The following is a 20,406-nucleotide window of genomic DNA, read 5'->3' on the forward strand; positions in this document are numbered from 1 at the left end:
ATGGGAGCAGCACATGACAAAACGGGAGCGCAGAATGGGAGCAGCACATGACAGAACGGGGGCGCAGGATGAGAGCAGCACATGACAGAACGGGGGTGCAGGATGGGAGCACCACGTGACAGCATGGGGGTGCAGGATGGGAGCATGACATGACAGAATGGGGGCGTAGGATGGGAGTACATGACAGGATGAGGGCTCAGGAAGAGAGTATCACATGACAGGATAGGGGTGCAGGATAGAAGCAGCACATAACACGATTGGGGTGCAGGATGGGAGCAGCACATGACAGCATGGGGGTGCAGGATGAGGAGAACCACATGACAGGATGGGGGCGCAGGATGGGAGCACCACATGACAGGATTGGGGTGCAGGATGGAGCACATGATAGGATGAGGGCTCAGGAAGAGGGTAGCACATGACATGATGGGGCTGCACATGACAGGATGGGGGTGAAAGATGGTAGCAGCACATGACAAGATTAGAGCGCAGGATGGAAGCACCACATACCAGGATGGAGACCATATGCCAATATAAATGCTTGCCACCCGGGCGTAGAACGGGTTCAATAGCTAGTATTCCTATAACTGCCATAGCTCTGAAGAGCACCAAGTAGATGTAGCTGTGGTCGATACTATGCATTGCTGCACCATTCACATGTGACACGTCAAATAACTCCTTTAAGAAAGTAGTGAGGGGCATGACCAAGAAAAGCAAAATTCACTGATCAGGGGTGATGGGTGTTATAATATGTGGGCTGGTGGGGTGTGTGCCAGGGCTGTTTTTTGTCCAAGTCCAGCCCTGGTGGTGTAGATGTATGAAATGGCTGTGCGGTGAGTGCTTAGCTTGTCTCAGCCTATTGCGATAGGTCAGTGGAGAAGTGCAGTACTGTCACGCAGTGAGTGTACGTGATTAGGGAAAGGGGCCCTGAACCGTCCCTAGCACTGGGGCCCTAACAATCCCTGCTTCCAAAAGGTCCCTCTAAAGGTGAGGAGATTTGAGCCACCAGTCTCACTGTTTTCCTGTTACTACCTCAGCCGTTCACTCCCCCTCCCCCCGGGGGCCTGGGACAGAAATGCTATTGTATAAACATGCAAGACAATCAGGGATAACAGAAAGCAACAAACATACAAAAACACTCATCAAAGGTAGAGAGGTATATAGTGAGGGATAGGAATGTACCAACCAAATGGGAATAGGCCAATGAGGAAAGCACAGACCCAAAAACAGCAAGCAACAATCTCTTGTAGCAACAACGATCTCCAATTCAGTCCAGCGTCTCAAAGGAACCAGGAATTAAAGCTTTCACTGGCAAGAAAAGGTCTGATCAGATTTTATAGAGAGAGGAAATGACCAGCTCAGAAGGAGCTGTGAGATGGAGCTGCAAGTTTCTAACCGGCATAGAAAGGGTCATTAACCTCTTCAGCACCAAAGGAAACAAAATTTATTTAATATGAAACACAAACACATTAGTTAAATGGAAGATCTGCATTTCACAATACGTAGTGACTTTCTAATCCCAGATTTCCTAGGAGGACGTGACCCGCTCGTGTCAAGTACCCCTTGACAGTCACATCCTAGTCACGTGCAGGCAGTGTCTGTGACAAAATCCAATTGCAATACTGATTTTTAGCCTAAAATACATGTACTTAGGTAAAAATAAAAATGTCCCCCCCCAAAGGTTGACAAGCACTTTAATGACCATATTAATGTTTTTGCTTTTCTCTAGGAAAAAAATATAAAAGATGATCAAAAAGTCATATATACCATATTGTGATAGCAATAAAAATTACAGCTCAGCCAACAAACTACAAGCTCTTATACAGAATAAATTCATTATTTTTCCTTTTGCCCACCCTGAATACAATTACTTTTTTCAAATACACTATACCCAACACAAATTCATGGTATTAAAAAATAAAAAGCCCTGTTACAGCTTGATAAGGAAATAAAATTTACCGTGCATATAAAAAAAAACAACAGTATAGTTCTCAGAAGAGAGTCATGGAAAAGAATAAAACAGAAGACAAACGTAAGGACAGAGAATACAGGGTTAGACTTCGCTTTGTTTGTAGTCTGATACCATGGAAACAAACAGTATAGCATAATACATTTTTAAAAAGCATTTGAAAAGCTGCCACATATTTTCATTTTTGATGCAGTAATTTTAGATGCAGAACAGTGACTAGATGTACAGAAACAATTCTTTGCACTTGTAATAAGATCACACAGGATGTGACATGTCCGTAAACAAGAGCCTGGCATGGGCTAAAACTGTGCAGATATTACTGGTGAGACCAGTGAATTGTGCAAGTAGTAAACATATAATAATGTCCAGGTTCTTTGTATACAAAAGTTATCAGATTTTGAAAAAAATTAGTCCTATGTAAATCAAGTTCACAAAATGTTCTGCTATACAGAGTCGGAAAAAAACTAGATACAATGCACATGGCTCCCATACCTTGCGAGATCCCATAGATCTCCTCCGCTATTCGGGCAGCTTCTTTACGATTCCCTCGGACAATGTAAAAATGAGTCAGCAGAGCCAGGGACACTTTGATCAAAAGTTTAAAGCAGAAGAGGGCAAATATGGCCACATAAATATTACTGAAGGCGAGTAGGATAGAACTACTCTCCATTGTAGCAAACTCTCCGGCTCCAGCGCTTTCTATTTTTGGCAGCCCTGAAAATCTATTTTAGAACTTTCCACTGCTGGACGAGTTCAGAGAACAAATTTCTTTATCAAGTGAAAACCAAAACAGCACAGACATGTCAATGAAATATTGTGTATGTACAGAATCAAATCTGTAATTCTACGAGAGATAAATCTGTATAGATGTATAGATTTAAAATATAATATACACACACCACACGGACAAAGGTATTGGGCCATTGCGCATTACGCCTACAGGGGCTTTTATGAGGACACCCCATTCCATATCCATACGTATTAATATGGAGTTGGACCCCTTGCAGCTCAGCTATAACAGCTTCTACTCTTCTGGGAAGACTTTCTACAAAATTTTGGGGGTGTCTGTGTTAAAGTTTTGCTCATCATCTAGAAGAGCATTTATGAGGTCATATAGTGATGTTGGCGGAGAGGCCAGGCTCATAATTATTATTTTTTTATTTATTATTATTTCTTTATATAGCACCATTGATTCCATGGTGCTGTACATGAGAAGGGGTTACATACAAATTACAGATATCATTTACAGTAAGCAGAGTAACAATGACAGACTGATACAGAGGGGCGAGGACCCTGCCCTTGAGGGCTTACATTCTGCAGGATTATGGGGAAGGAGACAGTAGGTTGAGGGTTGCTGCAGCTCCGGCGTTGGTTAGGCGGTAGCTCCAGTAGTGGTGAGGAGGCAGCGGGGTCAGTGCAAGCTGTAGGTTTTCCTGAAGAGGTGAGTTTTCAGGTTCCGTCTGAAGCATCCGAATGTGGTTGATAGTCGGACGTGTTGGGGCAAAGAATTCCAGAGGATGGGGGATATTCGGGAGAAGTCTTGGAGGCGGTTGGGTGAGGAGGGAATAAGTGTGGAGGAGAGAAGGAGCTCTTTGGAGGACCAGAGATTACGTGAGGGAAGATATCGGGAGATAAGTTCAGAGATATATGGAGGAGACAGGTTATGGATGGCTTTGTAGGTCAGTATTAGTAATTTGAACTGGATATGCAGCGCCCCAGAGTCCTGGTCGTTGCAGTACTGATGCTCCGCCGCTAAGGGGGGCTATGGTACGTCTGATGGCACTGAAGGAGTTCACCTGATCAGGTATCACAGACACCAATACACTTCACAGTCTGGCCTCCAGGGGGAGCTAAGGGTGCTATGTATTAGGCCACTCCTCACAATCTGGTAAAACTGGGGGTTAGATAGGAAGTTAGTCAGAAGCTGACAGGGTTGGAACCAGGCAACATCCTGTGGCAGAGGGTGTTGCAGGGGAAGATTCAGGGGGGTCCCTGTCAGGGGTGGGATCCTGACAGAGGCCTAGCGAACTGAGAGAACGTTACGGGACCGCACCTGCACCTGATCGCGGCGGTACCCTAAGAAAGGACAAGAAGCGAGGTTTATTGTGCTGAGTGAGAAACGAGATCAATGCAAAAAGGAGAAACACCAGTAGGAGTCGTGCTGTAAGACGAGGCAACATCCTACTGAGGCGCGCAGCCGGTGGCCGGAACGCCGAGGAAGTATAGAGCTCCAGGCCTAACTTCAAACCTACGGCAGGACAGTCAGTTATAGGCAGGCTGCCTCACCCAAATCACCTAAGAAGACATAGGGGGCAACAACAGGAGAGGGGTGACACTAGGGTCCAGGAAGAGCTCCGAGCCTACCCGTCATACGGGTGCGTCCTAGCCATATCATCTGGGGGACGAAGAACATCATAATCGAGTTGTGAGGGAACTTCAGAAACACAACAGTTGTGGGGACTATCCCGTAAGCACAGCAGGGGAGGACCACAACACACAAGCACTAGAAGGTAGGCACAGATTTCCACCTGCAAAGGGAACTCTGGAGGTGCCATCGGACCGGCCGGACTCCCACAGCCCGGTTAACCGCATTCCGGACCGAGGATCCTGAAGCCTTCAGTAAAGAGGTAAAGAGACTGCAACCTGGTGTCCTCGTTATTTACTGCGACCTGCACCGCACCACTACAGCATCACCACCCACACCTTTCATTGGGCGCCCCTCAGCAGGGTCACGGACCGGGTCTAGCCACCGTGACAACCCCAGAGCAGAGACTCAGAGGCCCGGTACCGGGTACCCCTCGGCCCTGCGGCAGTGGGGGCGCTACAGATATGCTGAGGGAATGGGAGCCAGTGAAGAGATTTGCAGAGAGGGGAAGCAGAGGAGTAGCGAGGAGATGAATTAGTCGGGCAGCATTAGCAGAACTAATCAAACCTTGGAAACCTATTTGAGATGCTTTGTGTCTGCTGATCAGGATGATTGGGTGACTTTTTTGCCGTTGGCTGAGTTTGCCCTTAATAATCGGGCCAGTTCGGCTACTTTGGTTTCACTTTTTTTTGTAATTTTGGTTTCCATCCTCGTTTTTCTTCAGGGCAGGTTGAGCCTTCTGATTGTCCTGGTGTAGATTCTGTGATGGACAGGTTACAGCAGATTTGGACTCATGTGGTAGACAATTTGACTTTGTCTCAGGAAAAGACTCAGCGTTTTGCTAACCGCCGTCGGTGTGTTGGTCCTTGGCTTCGGGTGGGGGATTTAGTCTGGTTATCTTCTCGTCATATTCCTATGAAGGTTTCTTCCCCTAAGTTTAAGCCTCGGTTTATTGGTCCTTATAAGATTTCTGAGATTATCAATCCAGTGTCTTTTCGTTTGGCCCTTTCAGCCTCTTTTGCCATCCACAATGTTTTCCATAGATCTTTGTTGCGGAGATATGTGGTACCCGTTGTTCCTTCTGTTGATCCTCCTGCCCCGGTGTTGGTTGAGGGGGAGTTGGAATATGTGGTTGAGAAAATATTGGATTCTCGTTTTTCGAGGCGGAGGCTTCAGTATCTTGTCAAGTGGAAGGGTTATGGCCAGGAGGATAATTCTTGGGTGGTTGCCTCCGATGTTCATGCCGCCGATTTGGTTCGTGCTTTTCACTTGGCTCGTCCTGATTGGCCTGGGGGCTCTGGTGAGGGTTCGGTGACCCCTCCTCAAGGGGGGGGTACTGTTGTGAATTCCGCTCCTGGGCTCCCTCCGGTGGTTGTAAGTAGCACTTTTGTGAGTTCTGCTCTTGGGCTCCCTCTGGTGGTTTTGAGTGGTATGGCTGCTTCTTGGATTTAGCATCAGCAGCTGCTTCCACTGATCGTCTTTCTGGCTCGGCTATTTTAGTCTGGCCTTATCCCTCAATCAATGCCAGTTGTCAATTGTTCCTGCTTGGAGTCACGGCTCTTTTGGATTTCCCTGACACTCTGACCTGTTCAGCAAAGATACGTCCTTGCTTGTCTTTTTGCAGTCCTCTTGTTGTGGACTTTATTGTTCAGCACATTCTATGTTTTGCTCATTTGTCCAGCTTATCAGTATGGATCTATTCAGCTGAGCTGGAAGCTCTGGGCAGCAGATTTTGCCCTCCACACCTTTAGTCAGGTGTGGAGATTTTTGCATTTCTCTGCGGTGGACTTTTTCTAGTTTTTATTACTGACCGCAGTGTTCTGTCCTGTACTGTCTATCTAGCTAGTAGTGGCCTCCTTTGCTAAATCTTTTTTCATTCTACGTGTGTCATTTCCTTCTCCACTCAGTCATTATTTGTGGGGGGCTGTCTGTCCTTTGGGGATTTTCTCTGAGGCAAGATAGCTTTCCTGTTTCTACCTTTAGGGGTAGCTAGTTCTCCGGCTGTGACGAGGTGTCCAGGGAGTGACAGGAACATCCCACGGCTACTGCTAGTGTTGTGTTAAGATCAGGAACTGCGGTCTGTATAGTTACCACCTGCTCAGAGCTAGTCGCATGTCGCTCCTAAATTACCAGTCCATAACACGGTACATCCGGACTATAAGATGCACCCCCCATTTTCCTCCACATTTTTTGGAGGAAAAAATGTGCATCTTATAGTCCAAAAAATACGGTAACTTGTTTGACCATGAACTATTTTTCATCCCACAGATTAAACTTCCCAGTAAAAAAAAAAAACAAAAAAACAAATCGTTTCCTTTCAGTTTTTCATACAATGCCAAGCGTGTGCTGCATATGTTTCTAGAAACTATACAACAAGAACATTAACCCACAGTCAATAGGAAATTGACACACACATCAATAACAGACTTGATTAAATCTTTTTATTACATGGCTGATATTCCTTAAACATACATATATAAAAATACGGTAAGTATAAAAACAATTTAATAAGACAATTAAAAGGAGTGTGCATTTTAATGGATTCACTTGATACAAGAAGTGAACCTTCAGACTAGGGCTGGACAGGGACTCCAAGGTTGAAAAGCGATATCAAGTTCAAGATACCAAAGTCCGTCGCATGTGAGTAATTTTCCGCATGGACAAGTCATAGTAAGACGGCAGCACGGACTAGTCTCACCCCGCTTGCAGACCAGCGCATGGTGCTATATACTGACAAAGCTGGATCCACAATTTCATCTGAAGCCCCACTCCCAACAAATAAGCCTCCTGGCGTTGGGAGTGGACTGGCCTTCAAGCCGTAAGCCTAACTATGGAAATACTAAAAAATTGTTTTGTTCTAAAAGGAGTTTTCGCAGTTTGTGCCATTTCATTTGGCAGCTCTACATACTTTGCATTTGGCTGAAATTGCATAGGATGCTAGTAAAAATGTCAAAATGACCGACTTTAGCAAAGAAGCAGCACAGAAAAGAACGTGGACATTTTTTGTCCATGCATTAAAAAAAAAATAATCTCCTAAAAACGTAGATTAGACCCAAATATGTTTACTTGGTAAACTAGAAAACAGCATTTTTGATTACAGTATATGGACAGGTATTTGCACAGAAGAAAAAAAACACTGCCAAATACTTTCCTTTATTAAACTACGGTCACTTTATTTTTTTCGGTGTTTTTTTAAGTAGAAAACTAATGTTTCTGTGCCAAAAGCAAAAAAGAAAAATGCTTACAAGTCCAACAGTTTTCATGGGAAAACTTCAGCTGCATTTGAACAGCCGTGTGACGTCGCTTAATGAAAGGCTTTTCTGCAGATAGTTGTGCCCCATTAAATTAACCCCTTTCTGCCATCGGATGGAATAGTCCATCCGATGGCAGAACCCCCGCTTTGATGTGGGCTCCGGCGGTGAGCCCGCATCAAAGTTGGGACATGTCAGCTGTTTTGTACAGCTGACATGTGCCCACAATAGGCGCCAGCGGAATCGCGATCCGCCCACACCTATTAACTAGTTAAATGCCACTGTCAAACTCTGACAGCGGCATTTAACAAGCGCTTCTGGCCATCCGTCCAGAAATGAGAGCAGCGGTAACTCCCGTCACATGATTGGGGGTCATCAGTGTGTTGGCATAACAACCAGAGGTCTCCTGCAGACCTCTATGGTTATTGATGCCAGATTGCTGTGAGCGCCACCTCGTGGTCAGCGCTCATAGCAATGCTGTAATTCAGCTACATAGGGGTGATGCTCAGATCGCTCCTATGTAGCAGAGCCAATTGAGTTGTGCCAGCTTCTAGTCTCCCATGGAGGCTATTGAAGCATGGCAAAAGTAAAAAAAAAAAAAAAAAAAAGTTTAAAAATATAAAAAAAATAAAAATATATATATAAAAGTTCAAATCACCCCCCTTTCGCCCCATTCAAAATAAAGCAATTAAAAAAAAAATCAAAACCTACACATATTTGGTATCGCCACATTCAGAATCTCCCGATCAATATATAAAAAAAAGGATTAACCTGATCGCTAAACGGCACAGCGAGAAACAAAATTAAAAATGCCAGAATTTAGTTTTTTTGGTCGCCGCAACATTGCATTAAAATGCAATAACGGGCGATCAAAAGAACATATCTGCACCTAAATGGTATCATTAAAATGTCAGCTAAAAATAAGCCCTCACCCAACCCCAGATCAAGAAAAACGGAGACAATATAGGTATGGGAAAATTGAGCAATTTTTTTTTAGCAAAATTTGGAATTTTTTTTTCACCACTTAGATAAAAAAAGAACCTAGACATGTTTGGTGTCTATGAACTCGTAATGACCTGGAGAATCATAACGGCAGGTCAGTTTTAGCATTTAGTGAACCTAGCAAAAAAGCCAAACAAAAAACAAGTGTGGGATTGCCCTTTTTTTTAGCAATTTCACTGCACTTGGAATTTTTTTCCCGTTTTCTAGTACATGACATGGTAAAATCAATGGTGTCATTCAAAAGTACAACTCATCCCACAAAAAACTAGCCCTCACATGGCCATATTGACGGAAAAATAAAATAGTTATGGCTTTGCGAAAGAGGGGAGCGAAAACCAAACCGCAAAAAGCTCCGGTCATTAAGGAGTTAACTGCAGATACAAGGGGATGTTCTGCTTCAAATTTCTGCAGTGAAATCCAGTGCAAAACATACGTCACAATTTATCAACCATCATGTGTCTATAATTTAAGTTGCCAAGAAGTACAGGCTTTCAGACAGAACCAACGATGGCATCAAAAGGCGTCCAGAATCATCAACCCCTAGTGATTCTGGAATGTGGTTTCTATTGTTGGCCTATATTATTTTCTAGAATGTCATGCAGACTATTGAGAATTAACTAGGACTTTTCTGTAATTTCATCATTAAAAAAAAAAAAGACTTTTTTTTTTTAATGAAAAAGCATAATCTTAGATCTGTTAAAGCTCTCCTGACTAGTGATGAGCGAATATACTCGTTACTCGAGATTTCTCGAGCACGCTCGGGGGTCCTCCGAGTATTTTTTAGTGCTCGGAGATTTCGTTTTTCTTGCCGCAGCTGAATGATTTACATCTGTTAGCCAGCATAAGTGCATGTGGGGGTTGCCTGGTTGCTAGGGAATCCCCACATGTACTTATGCTGGCTAACAGATGTAAATCATTCAGCTGCGGTGAGGAAAACTAAATCTCCGAGCACTAAAAAATACTCGGAGTACCCCCGAGCGTGCTCGAGAAATCTCGAGTAACGAGTATATTCGCTCATCACTAGTCCTGACATGTCTGTTTTAGTAAATAATTCTGTAGCCTCGGCCTGTGCTGTTCCTATGTTATTCCTTCTGGAAATGTAGGAATACCATGATAACTGGGTGCTGTTCCACTTTTCAACAGGCTGCGTTATCCGGGCTGCTACACTGTCAGCACTGACTAGACCAAGGACTAGACCAGGGGTCTAAACCACCAGGAGGCATGCAGCTTCGGAGGCTCTATTGTGTAGCTCTCAAGCCTCTGACAATCATGCCCAGAGAGCCAGGATCCCGCCGACGTCAGCACTTTTCAACTGAATGTGCGTCCTCAGATGCACATTGAATTGAGCTGTATTGCAGCGCAGAAACCAGCGCTCTGAACCTCAATACCAATACCAGCCACTGGCTTATCCAAGACTGAAAGCTGACCTCGGCGTCCTGGCGCGGCAGCAGATGACATCATTGCTTAGCGCCTCGGCTGTGGAGGAGAACAAGGACGCTGTTAGCCAAGGGAGTAAGGTTAAGTGAGATTTATTTTTGTATGTATGAGCAGCAGAATGGAAGACATTCTTACAAGAAGGGGACCAGGATGGGGACATTGTTACAAGAAGGTGACAAGGTTGGGATCATTACTACAAGATGGAGACCAGGATTGGCACGTTACTACAAGGAGGGACCAGGACATGACATTACTATTGGAAGGGGACCAGGCTGGGACATTGCCACAAGATGGGACGTTACTACAAGATGGGGACCAGGATTGGCACATTACTACAAAGGGGGACCAGGATAGGACATTACTAATAGAAGGGGACCAGGATGGGACGTTACTACAAGATGAGGACCAGGATGGGACATTACTATTAGAAGGGGACCAGGCTGGGACATTGCCACAAGATGGGACGTTACTACAAGATGGGGACCAGGATGGGACATTACTACAAGGAGGGACATTATTACAAGAAAGGGACCAGGTTTGGGCACTACTATTAGAAGGGGACCAGGCTGAGACATTGCCACAAGATGGGACCAGGATGGGACATTATTACAAGGAGGGGACCAGCATTGGCACAATACTACAAGGACGGACCAGGATAGGACATTACTCTTAGAAGGGGACCAGGATGGGACATTGTCACACGATGGGACATTACTACAAGGAGGGGACCAGGTTTGGCACATTACTACAAAGGGGGACCAGGATAGGACATTACTACTAGAAGGGGACCAAGCTGGGACATTGCCACAAGATGGGACCAGGATGGGATATTACAAGATGAGGACCAGAATGAAGACCTGTACCATAACCCATATGATGAACACCATTAGAACAAATAAAAAACACACGAAAAAAACAAAATTAAAATGATGATCAAAAATTCATATAGAAAACTAATTGTATCACTGAAAATGTCATCTTCTCCTGCAAAGGATGTGGCCCTTTATATTTAAATTTGTTCTATATGCGGCCCATTTACTTGGCTGAGTTTGAGACCTCTGAATTAGACAATGTCTAACCGTGCAAGGACACTTCGAACAAGGAGAATACTCATATTCAACTCTGTTTTTTTTATAGCATTCTAGGAAGAAAACCAGAGGATCTGCCAGAAGCAAATGAAAAAGAAAAGCAAAAAGCAAGATAATAGTACCATAGCTATAATAAGAGATATCTTTTGATCTTCTGCGGTCTTACAGTGCATCAATATTTTAGTAAACTATATAGTATTTTTAATGTTACCGCAGTCTGGTAACTGTAAAACAGTAGCTAAATAAAGACGTAGATGTCATTTATCAATAAATATGTATATATTCTGATTATTAAACATCTAGAATAGATCTCATGAAGATTGAAACAGTGCAAAAAGTAATATAATACACATACGGCTCGTATACACCCTTTTGTAGGAACATGGCTTTCATCACTTCAGTGATCCCTAGTAAGATCAGCACTTTACAACATAGTAACACTATACAGAGACTTTTGGTTGCAGGCATAATGTAAGTAATAGGAGTGTAAGAAGCTTGGACCCTCTTAAGACGTCCGTAACCTGTCAAGAAGCCCAATATGTCGGTTATCATTCCAACCAAAGTGATTCAGTGCAACAAGAGGGCCACTTACTTACATAACCCAGGGGAGCCCACACCCCGACATCACTGCGGTCGGTCCGAATACATGGCGCCAAGAACAAGATACTGTCAGAAGCAGATAGGGAACATTTTTACAAATCAGAGATGGGTTTACGGCTCCTGCCAAAATACGATCTTCTGGCAGTAATCTAAGACTTCTACATGTATGAATGAGGCTGTGTGAATGCCTCCCGAAATATGGATTTAAAGGGGTTGTCCACCTTTGGACACTGTTTTTTAACCCCAAATACATGCATTTTAGTAAAAAAATAAACATTTTTGCAATTGTTTTTCTTAACAAATGTAGCACCATGCTTTAAAAGCATTTGGCTTTTAAAGGTTTTTTTGCTTTTCTGCACATTCAATTTTAATGTGGTCTGTGGTCATTAAATCAGCAAAGAGGACAAGACAGATAAAAGAGTGACAGCTCCCCATCAGACCATCACAGCGGGCTGACAGATGCTCAGTTAACTCATTCTGCAGCTAGAAATACCCTGTGCTATACGGAGGCTATAGAAGGCAAACGGGGCAGAATTTTAAATGAACGCAAATTGAGAAAATGATTTTTAGCCCCAAATATCATTTTTTTAAAAAAGGGTGAAAACTCCTTTAACACAAAAATGTTCAGTTCCACATTTATATTAGTGATGCATCAGGGCAAAAAGCAAGCAAACCCACCAACATGGAGCTCACTCGAGGTCTACTCTAAGGGCTCGCTCACATGACTTTTCTGTCAAAGCGCTGTCTGTAAAAAAATAAAACATGGACATCTCTTGGACCAATGTTATACAATAGGTCAGAGTGCAATTTTTTTCACTGACTAAATCTGAAAAAAATGAAATAATAATAAAAAAAAAAAAAAGCAGCATGCACTAATTTCCCCCGTAAATTGGATTCACGTCTATGGGTGTGGAAACCATCTGTCGCAAATCTGCTTGAGGCAAACTGCTGTAGGTTTAAAGAAAAAACAATGTACTTATTAATATATTTGCCGCACCTTATTCTAGTGAGTAGAGAATGGCGTCTATGGCTCTGTCGAGGGTTATGTTCAAACCCTGCTTTCCAGGGGTTCGGCTGGAGTCACGAATGTTTGGCCAACACCAAATGTGACTGTACCCTAGGAGTGTGGAGATTTATAGCTTTCTTCCCCACAATTCTGGAACTCAGCCCTTTATAAATGCCCCCATACAATGTAATAGTGCAAATGATGTGTAAGACATTCGGGAGCAGGAAGGAGCCACCATACAGCCACCTTGGGAGTGTTTACCGCGAGGTTCACAATGGAGGAAATGACATGAACATTAACTACAAAACTGGAGGCGGCATGGATTCTTATAAAAATACTTGAGAGGCTGCAATTCATATAATAAAAGTAGAGTAATCCCGCTCATCTCCCAGGTGTCTTCTCCCCGAGAACAGCAGAGCTCTTCACAATGTCACTGGTGATGTCTTCGGTTTTCTCTTTAGCACAGGTTTTTGTGACCAAGCTGCTTTAGGTCCTGTAGCATCAACGGCGATGTCAATCAAGTAGTCCGGGGTCGTCCATCGCAGGAAAACTAGAAATAAGAAACTAACTACTACAAAGAGGGCAAATATTGTGCCAGTGACAACGCCACAGTGGTTCACCAGCCGCTCCAGTCTTTCATTCATTGGTAACACCGTCTCTGCAGCCACGCGATCATACACCTAGGAAAAAAGAACAATCGTCTGTAGCTGCTGATAAATAAGTGTACATACAAGGAACCTCATCCCAATACATGATACACCCCATACAGGAAAGGGCAAAAGTCCTCCTGTAAATATATTTGTCACCGATTCACTGGAAGACCCCATCAATCATGAGAAGGGCAGGCTCTATCCCCGGTTCCTTCTCCGTGGAGTCTGCATTGACCGCAGCGGCACGGTCGCACATGCCTGATAACACTCCATTCAGTGTCTGGTCGACAGAGTGAGATACAGTATGGCACTCAGCAATATCCGTCAGTCCTATAGACAATGAATTGGGTGCAGATGCAGTCATGCATCATCATGGAACTCGATTCAATCACATTGCTGAGGACAAAGATCATGGTCAGTGGTGGGTCCAGCGGTGACCCTCAGTCATCACCTACCACCTATTCCGTCAATAGTACCTACTGAGGTATAGGTGCACATTCATTACTGCTAAATAGACCATAAAAGTGAGGTACATGCTCCACTCCTTCCTTATATGTTTTTAATTAAAGCCACAAGATATCTGCCCTTTGAACTTTTAGTCCTTAAGGAGGTCAGGATTGGTTTCCATCTGTAGAAGTCCCTTATTGCTGGCACAAGGACTCACACAATTTTACAAGGATAGTCTATATGGCAGTAAGTGCAGTTCAAAAGTCCTAAATTAAAAGTCCACATACCTTAAAAAAAATGTACCATTTTGTTGGTTATTTTAACTGGAATGAACAAAACTAAAAGGGTGGGCTTATGGGACAACTATCGCCACATGTGCATCCTCTAAGTCACAATGGAGAGCTTGTAAGTAATGGTGCTCCCTCTGAAGGATCACTATGGAGAGCCTGTCAGTAATTGTGCTGCCCCCGAAGGATCACTATGGAGAGCCTGTCAGTAATGGTGCTGCCTCTGAAGGATCACTATGGAGAGCCTGTCAGTAATGGTGCTGCCTCTGAAGGATCACTATGGAGAGCCTGTCAGTAATGGTGCTGCCTCTGAAGGATCACTATGGAGAGCCTGTCAGTAATGGCGCTCCCTCTGAAGGATCACAATGGAGAGCCTGTCAGTAATTGTGCTGCCCCCGAAGGATCACTATGGAGAGCCTGTCAGTAATGGTGCTGCCTCTGAAGGATCACTATGGAGAGCCTGTCAGTAATGGCCCTTCCTCTGAAGGATCACAATGGAGAGCCTGTCAGTAATTGTGCTGCCCCGGAAGGATCACTATGGAGAGCCTGTCAGTAATGGTGTGGCCTCTGAAGGATCACTATGGAGAGACTGTCAGTAATGGCGCTCCGACTGAAGGATCACTGGATCACTATGGAGAGCCTGTCAGTAATGGCCCTTCCTCTGAAGGATCACTATGGAGAGCCTGTCAGTAATGGCGCTCCCTCTGAAGGATCACTATGGAGAGCCTGTCAGTAATGGCCCTTCCTCTGAAGGATCACAATGGAGAGCCTGTCAGTAATTGTGCTGCCCCGGAAGGATCACTATCGAGAGCCTGTCAGTAATGGTGTGGCCTCTGAAGGATCACTATGGAGAGACTGTCAGTAATGGCGCTCCGACTGAAGGATCACTGGATCACTATGGAGAGCCTGTCAGTAATGGCCCTTCCTCTGAAGGATCACTATGGAGAGCCTGTCAGTAATGGCGCTCCCTCTGAAGGATCACTATGGAGTGCCGGTCAGTAATGGCGCTCCCTCTGAAGGATCACTATGGAGAGCCTGTCAGTAATGGTGCTCCCTATGAAGGATCACTATGGAGAGCCTGTCAGTAATGGCCCTTCCTCTGAAGGATCACAATGGAGAGCCTGTCAGTAATGGCGCTCCCTCTGAAGGATCACTATGGAGAGCCTGTCAGTAATGGCGCTCCCTCTGAAGGATCACTATGGAGAGCCTGTCAGTAATGGCCCTTCCTCTGAAGGATCACAATGGAGAGCCTGTCAGTAATTGTGCTGCCCCGGAAGGATCACTATGGAGAGCCTGTCAGTAATGGTGTGGCCTCTGAAGGATCACTATGGAGAGACTGTCAGTAATGGCGCTCCGACTGAAGGATCACTGGATCACTATGGAGAGCCTGTCAGTAATGGCCCTTCCTCTGAAGGATCACTATGGAGAGCCTGTCAGTAATGGCGCTCCCTCTGAAGGATCACTATGGAGAGCCTGTCAGTAATGGCCCTTCCTCTGAAGGATCACAATGGAGAGCCTGTCAGTAATTGTGCTGCCCCGGAAGGATCACTATCGAGAGCCTGTCAGTAATGGTGTGGCCTCTGAAGGATCACTATGGAGAGACTGTCAGTAATGGCGCTCCGACTGAAGGATCACTGGATCACTATGGAGAGCCTGTCAGTAATGGCCCTTCCTCTGAAGGATCACTATGGAGAGCCTGTCAGTAATGGCGCTCCCTCTGAAGGATCACTATGGAGTGCCGGTCAGTAATGGCGCTCCCTCTGAAGGATCACTATGGAGAGCCTGTCAGTAATGGTGCTCCCTATGAAGGATCACTATGGAGAGCCTGTCAGTAATGGCCCTTCCTCTGAAGGATCACAATGGAGAGCCTGTCAGTAATGGCGCTCCCTCTGAAGGATCACTATGGAGAGCCTGTCAGTAATGGCGCTCCCTCTGAAGGATCACTATGGAGAGCCTGTCAGTAATGGCCCTTCCTCTGAAGGATCACAATGGAGAGCCTGTCAGTAATTGTGCTGCCCCGGAAGGATCACTATGGAGAGCCTGTCAGTAATGGTGTGGCCTCTGAAGGATCACTATGGAGAGACTGTCAGTAATGGCGCTCCGACTGAAGGATCACTGGATCACTATGGAGAGCCTGTCAGTAATGGCCCTTCCTCTGAAGGATCACTATGGAGAGCCTGTCAGTAATGGCGCTCCCTCTGAAGGATCACTATGGAGTGCCGGTCAGTAATGGCGCTCCCTCTGAAGGATCACTATGGAGAGCCTGTCAGTAATGGTGCTCCCTATGAAGGATCACTATGGAGATCCTCTCTCAGTAATGGTGTTCCCTCGGAATGATCACTATGGAGAGCTGGTCAGTAATGGTGCTCCCTCTGAAGGATCACTATAGAGAGCTGGTCAGTAATGGTGCTCCCTCTGAAGGATCACTATGGAGAGCCTGTCAGTAATGGTGCTCCCTATGAAGGATCACTATGGAGATCCTTTTAGTAATGGCGCTCCCTCTGAAGGATCACTATGGAGATCCTCTCTCAGTAATGGTGTTCCCTCGGAATGATCACTATGGAGAGCTGGTCAGTAATGGCGCTACCTCTGAAGGATCACTATAGAGAGCTGGTCAGTAATGGTGCTCCCTCTGAAGGATCACTATGGAGAGTCTGTCAGTAATGGCGCTCCCTCTGAAGGATCTCTATGGAGAGCCTGTCAGTAATGGCGCTCCCTCTGAAGGTTCACTATGGAGAGACTGTCAGTAATGGCGCTCCCTCTGAAGGATCACTATGGAGAGCCTGTCAGCAATAGCGCTCCCACTGAAGGATCACTATGGAGAGTCTGTCAGTAATGGCGCTCCCTCTGAAGGATCACTGGATCACTATGGAGAGCCTGTCAGTAATGGCGCTCCCTCTGAAGGATCACTATGGAGAGCCTGTCAGTAATGGCGCTCCCTCTGAAGGATCACAATGGAGAGCCTGTCAGTAATGGCGCTCCCTCTGAAGGATCACTATGGAGAGCTGGTCAGTAATGGCGCTCCCTCTGAAGGATCACTGTGGAGAGCCGGTCAGTAATGGCGCTACCTCTGAAGGATCACTGGTGCCCATGTAATGCTTTAGCTACAGTGAGTGCGGTGTAATATGGGAAAAATCTGATACTGAACACCGTCCCTGGCAATGTCTGACAGAGCAACAGGATGGATGCAATTATTCTAAAGAGTGTGTGTGTCCATGCTACACCCATATGGGCAGAGCTGTTCGGGACTGGAGTGTAATTGGCAAAAGTCACAATACTTTTGTGCAACTAATTGTGCAAAAATATTGTGACTTATTAAGGTGGGGACACCAGATTTCTGGCCTAAGCACCCTAATGAATCGGACCCTCATAAGTCAGAGCCAGTTTATCGGTGTCCATGTCCTTGTGGCTGCTGTACAGACCAGGAAATCTAACATAAGGCCTACGGGAAAATCGATTTGACTTTTTCAGTTTTACATATCACCATCTGGACTTAAAAAAAAAAGAAAAAAATAATTTTAAAATAAAACCCAATTTTAAGTTATTTTCTGAAGACACATTACCTGTTAAAGAAATAAAAAAATTAAGTGATAAAGAGATAAAGAGTAGAATATATGCAAAAATAGACACTTTACCAGATGTACCTTTTCAGTTCTCTCTGCCACATTCCTCCATGTATAAAACGTTTTAATGGCATTGTGAATGGTTTCGGTGCTTGGTAACGTTCCCGTCCGTAACTTATCTATCGCCTTCTCTAGACCAGAGCACAAAGACTTCACAGAGGGTTCACGCAAGATAATGAAGTTATCGGGCAGAACTTCAGGGATTCCTCCCACTCTAGTGGTCACTACCTGGAATAGGGACAAGATGGCAAGATTAGTGGATAATATACACGGAGGCAACATGGCCTTCTCCGAGAGTTTCCCAAGAATGGCCAGCTTAGCAGGGCCGGCGTAACAAAGCTCAGCTACAGCCATCCTCAGCACGTAAGCTGGGCTAATAAGCTTAATTCAAGGAGCGGCGGGCGGTGTAGTTTTGCCAGAAGCCTCTCTCCCGAGAGAAGCACATTTCTCATGCAAGAATGTAATAGTTTGGATCATTACTGATGCACTGACACCAGTGTATAGGACTTTCAGTTTTACCCCAATAGGACATGCAGCCATTTAGCCTAATCATTTTCTGTATATGGCAGACTTGGAGGCCATTATTAGGGACCATGTGAGCCCCTCCTTCTGAAACCGCTTAGATGCGGAGATTGCTCTTGGCCATTGCATCTAAGGGGTAATTGGACCGGAGTTCTGTACGATCCCAGTCACAGGATTTCAGGGGTTACTAGACTCTCGAACTTCACATGACACAATATAGCCACACAGAGCTTAGGCTACAGCTGTAGAAACAAGACTGGGTGGCATAAGTCCCTTTAGTAGCCCCTGTAAGAAGGTGTAGTACCAGTCATTAAGAGGTTAAATCTTTGGGGAGGAACTGCTGGTGTATCATGGATCTTTCTTATAAGATAACATACCGGGACATTACTAATGGTTATTGTACACAATCTCTGCTCTGCTACATGCTCCTATTAGATCTGAATACTACAAGGCCTCTTCAAAACATCTAATGGCCACAGCCGAGCTAAAAGTCACTGAACCACAGCCCAGAAAACATTTTCCTATATACGGCATCTTCTTATTAATAGACCCCTGAGATGTCATCATAGTTGGGCACGACGTGCGCATGATGTTTAATCCGTGGAGGCGCAGGGAGAAAAAGGTTCTCAGTGCCCATGTCCGGCAGCTACAGACTACCGACATGACTGCTGGACCACGGTAATGCGAATCCTTGCGATCGGCGCTAATAATGACAAACACGAGCACTTAAAATAGTGAAACCGTCCATGATGATACCTGTAATCCACAGCTCGCCGCCTCCACAATGGCCATGCAGAAAGCCTCAGTCAGGGACGTATTCAGGAAGATCTCTCCTTTCACAAGGACGTTTCTCACCTGGTGATGTTCAAGAGCTCCTAAGAGGCGGACTCTGAAAAACCATGAAGAAAAAAAAAGGACTTTATATTACCAATCAATTCATGATCACAAACTGACAGACACCAGGTAGAGATCAGTCTCCATCTGAGAATAAGACGACTGGACGAGGGAACATGGGCACATGAGAAAGGAAGTTCCAGCACATATAGTGCAGACAGAATGCTGATAAAGTGCCCACTCAAAGCGAGTGGAGGGCAAGTTATAGCATGAGAATCAGGACAGTTTCTGGAACAAAGGCACAGTAACCTGTCAACTTTTTGTGAGGGTAGCAAGGCCATCGTGTGAAAGGGTAATTGCGCTTTAGGCTATTTTCTCATTTACTGTGGACCTACCGAGGTGATTTTCAAAGTGGAAAGACATTGTGAAGAAAGCAAAACCACAATCCAGCAATGAGGTAAAGCTCCAATAAAATCTGACTTTTAGATATTATATTTTAATTATTGAAGAAATAAAAGATAAGCCTCCTATACTGTATGGTAAACACATCTCGGCAGCCATGCCTTATTTATGACCACACAAAAATCTCCCTCACACGTCACTCCTTTAAATCACTCACATTAGTGGGTGTGGAGAGGGGAAAAAAAAAAAAAAAAGGGGGAAAACAAAATGATCATTTATATAAAAGAAAGTGAAATATATCCATAATAGCACGGTGCACACTAAGAAATACATCACACGTGCCCCCACTATCACACATCACATGTGCCCCTATTATCACACATCACTTGTGCACCCACTATCACACATGCCCCCACTATCACACATGCTCCCACTATCACACATGCCCACGCTATCTCACATCACTCGTGCCCCCACTATCACATGTGCCCCCACTATCACACACGTTCCCCTACTATCACATGTCCCCACTATCTCACATCACTCGTGCACCCGCTATCATACATCACATGTACCCCCAATATCACACATGCCCCCACTATCACACGTGCCCCCACTATCACACATTACACATGCCCCCACTATCACACATCACACGTGCCCCCACTATCACACGTGCCCCCACTATCACACATCACACATGCCCCCACTATCACACATCACACGTGCCCCCACTATCAAACATCACACGTGCCCCCACTATTACACATCACAAGTGGCCCCCACTATCACACATCGCACGTGCCACCACTATAAGACATGCCCCCAGTATCACACGTGCCCCCACTATCACACGTGCCCCCACTATCACATCACATGTGCCCCCTGCTATCACACGTGCCCAGTATCACACATCACACATGCCC

At 45.1% G+C, this 20,406-nt stretch overlaps 2 protein-coding genes across 2 annotated transcripts in view; both read right to left on the minus strand.

Annotated features, from left to right (window-relative positions):
• ASB11 (ankyrin repeat and SOCS box containing 11) overlaps positions 1-2,636 on the minus strand; it is a 94,110-nt gene extending 91,474 nt beyond the window's left edge. Inside the window, exon 1 of the mRNA XM_077294176.1 lies at positions 2,459-2,636. Coding sequence (XP_077150291.1) covers positions 2,459-2,636 — 178 coding nt within the window. The remainder of the gene's footprint in view (positions 1-2,458) is intronic.
• Positions 2,637-11,373: 8,737 nt separating this feature from the next.
• Positions 11,374-20,406, minus strand: part of PIGA (phosphatidylinositol glycan anchor biosynthesis class A) — a 45,426-nt gene continuing 36,393 nt past the window's right edge. The window contains exons 4-6 of the mRNA XM_077294178.1: positions 19,001-19,133; positions 17,744-17,950; positions 11,374-13,395 (exon numbers count right to left, since the gene is read on the minus strand). Of these exons, the coding sequence (XP_077150293.1) occupies positions 13,138-13,395; positions 17,744-17,950; positions 19,001-19,133 (598 nt within the window). The 3' untranslated portion in view covers positions 11,374-13,137. The remainder of the gene's footprint in view (positions 13,396-17,743; positions 17,951-19,000; positions 19,134-20,406) is intronic.

Source organism: Ranitomeya variabilis, chromosome 3, assembly GCF_051348905.1.
Source record: "Ranitomeya variabilis isolate aRanVar5 chromosome 3, aRanVar5.hap1, whole genome shotgun sequence".
Lineage (NCBI taxonomy): Eukaryota > Metazoa > Chordata > Amphibia > Anura > Dendrobatidae > Ranitomeya > Ranitomeya variabilis.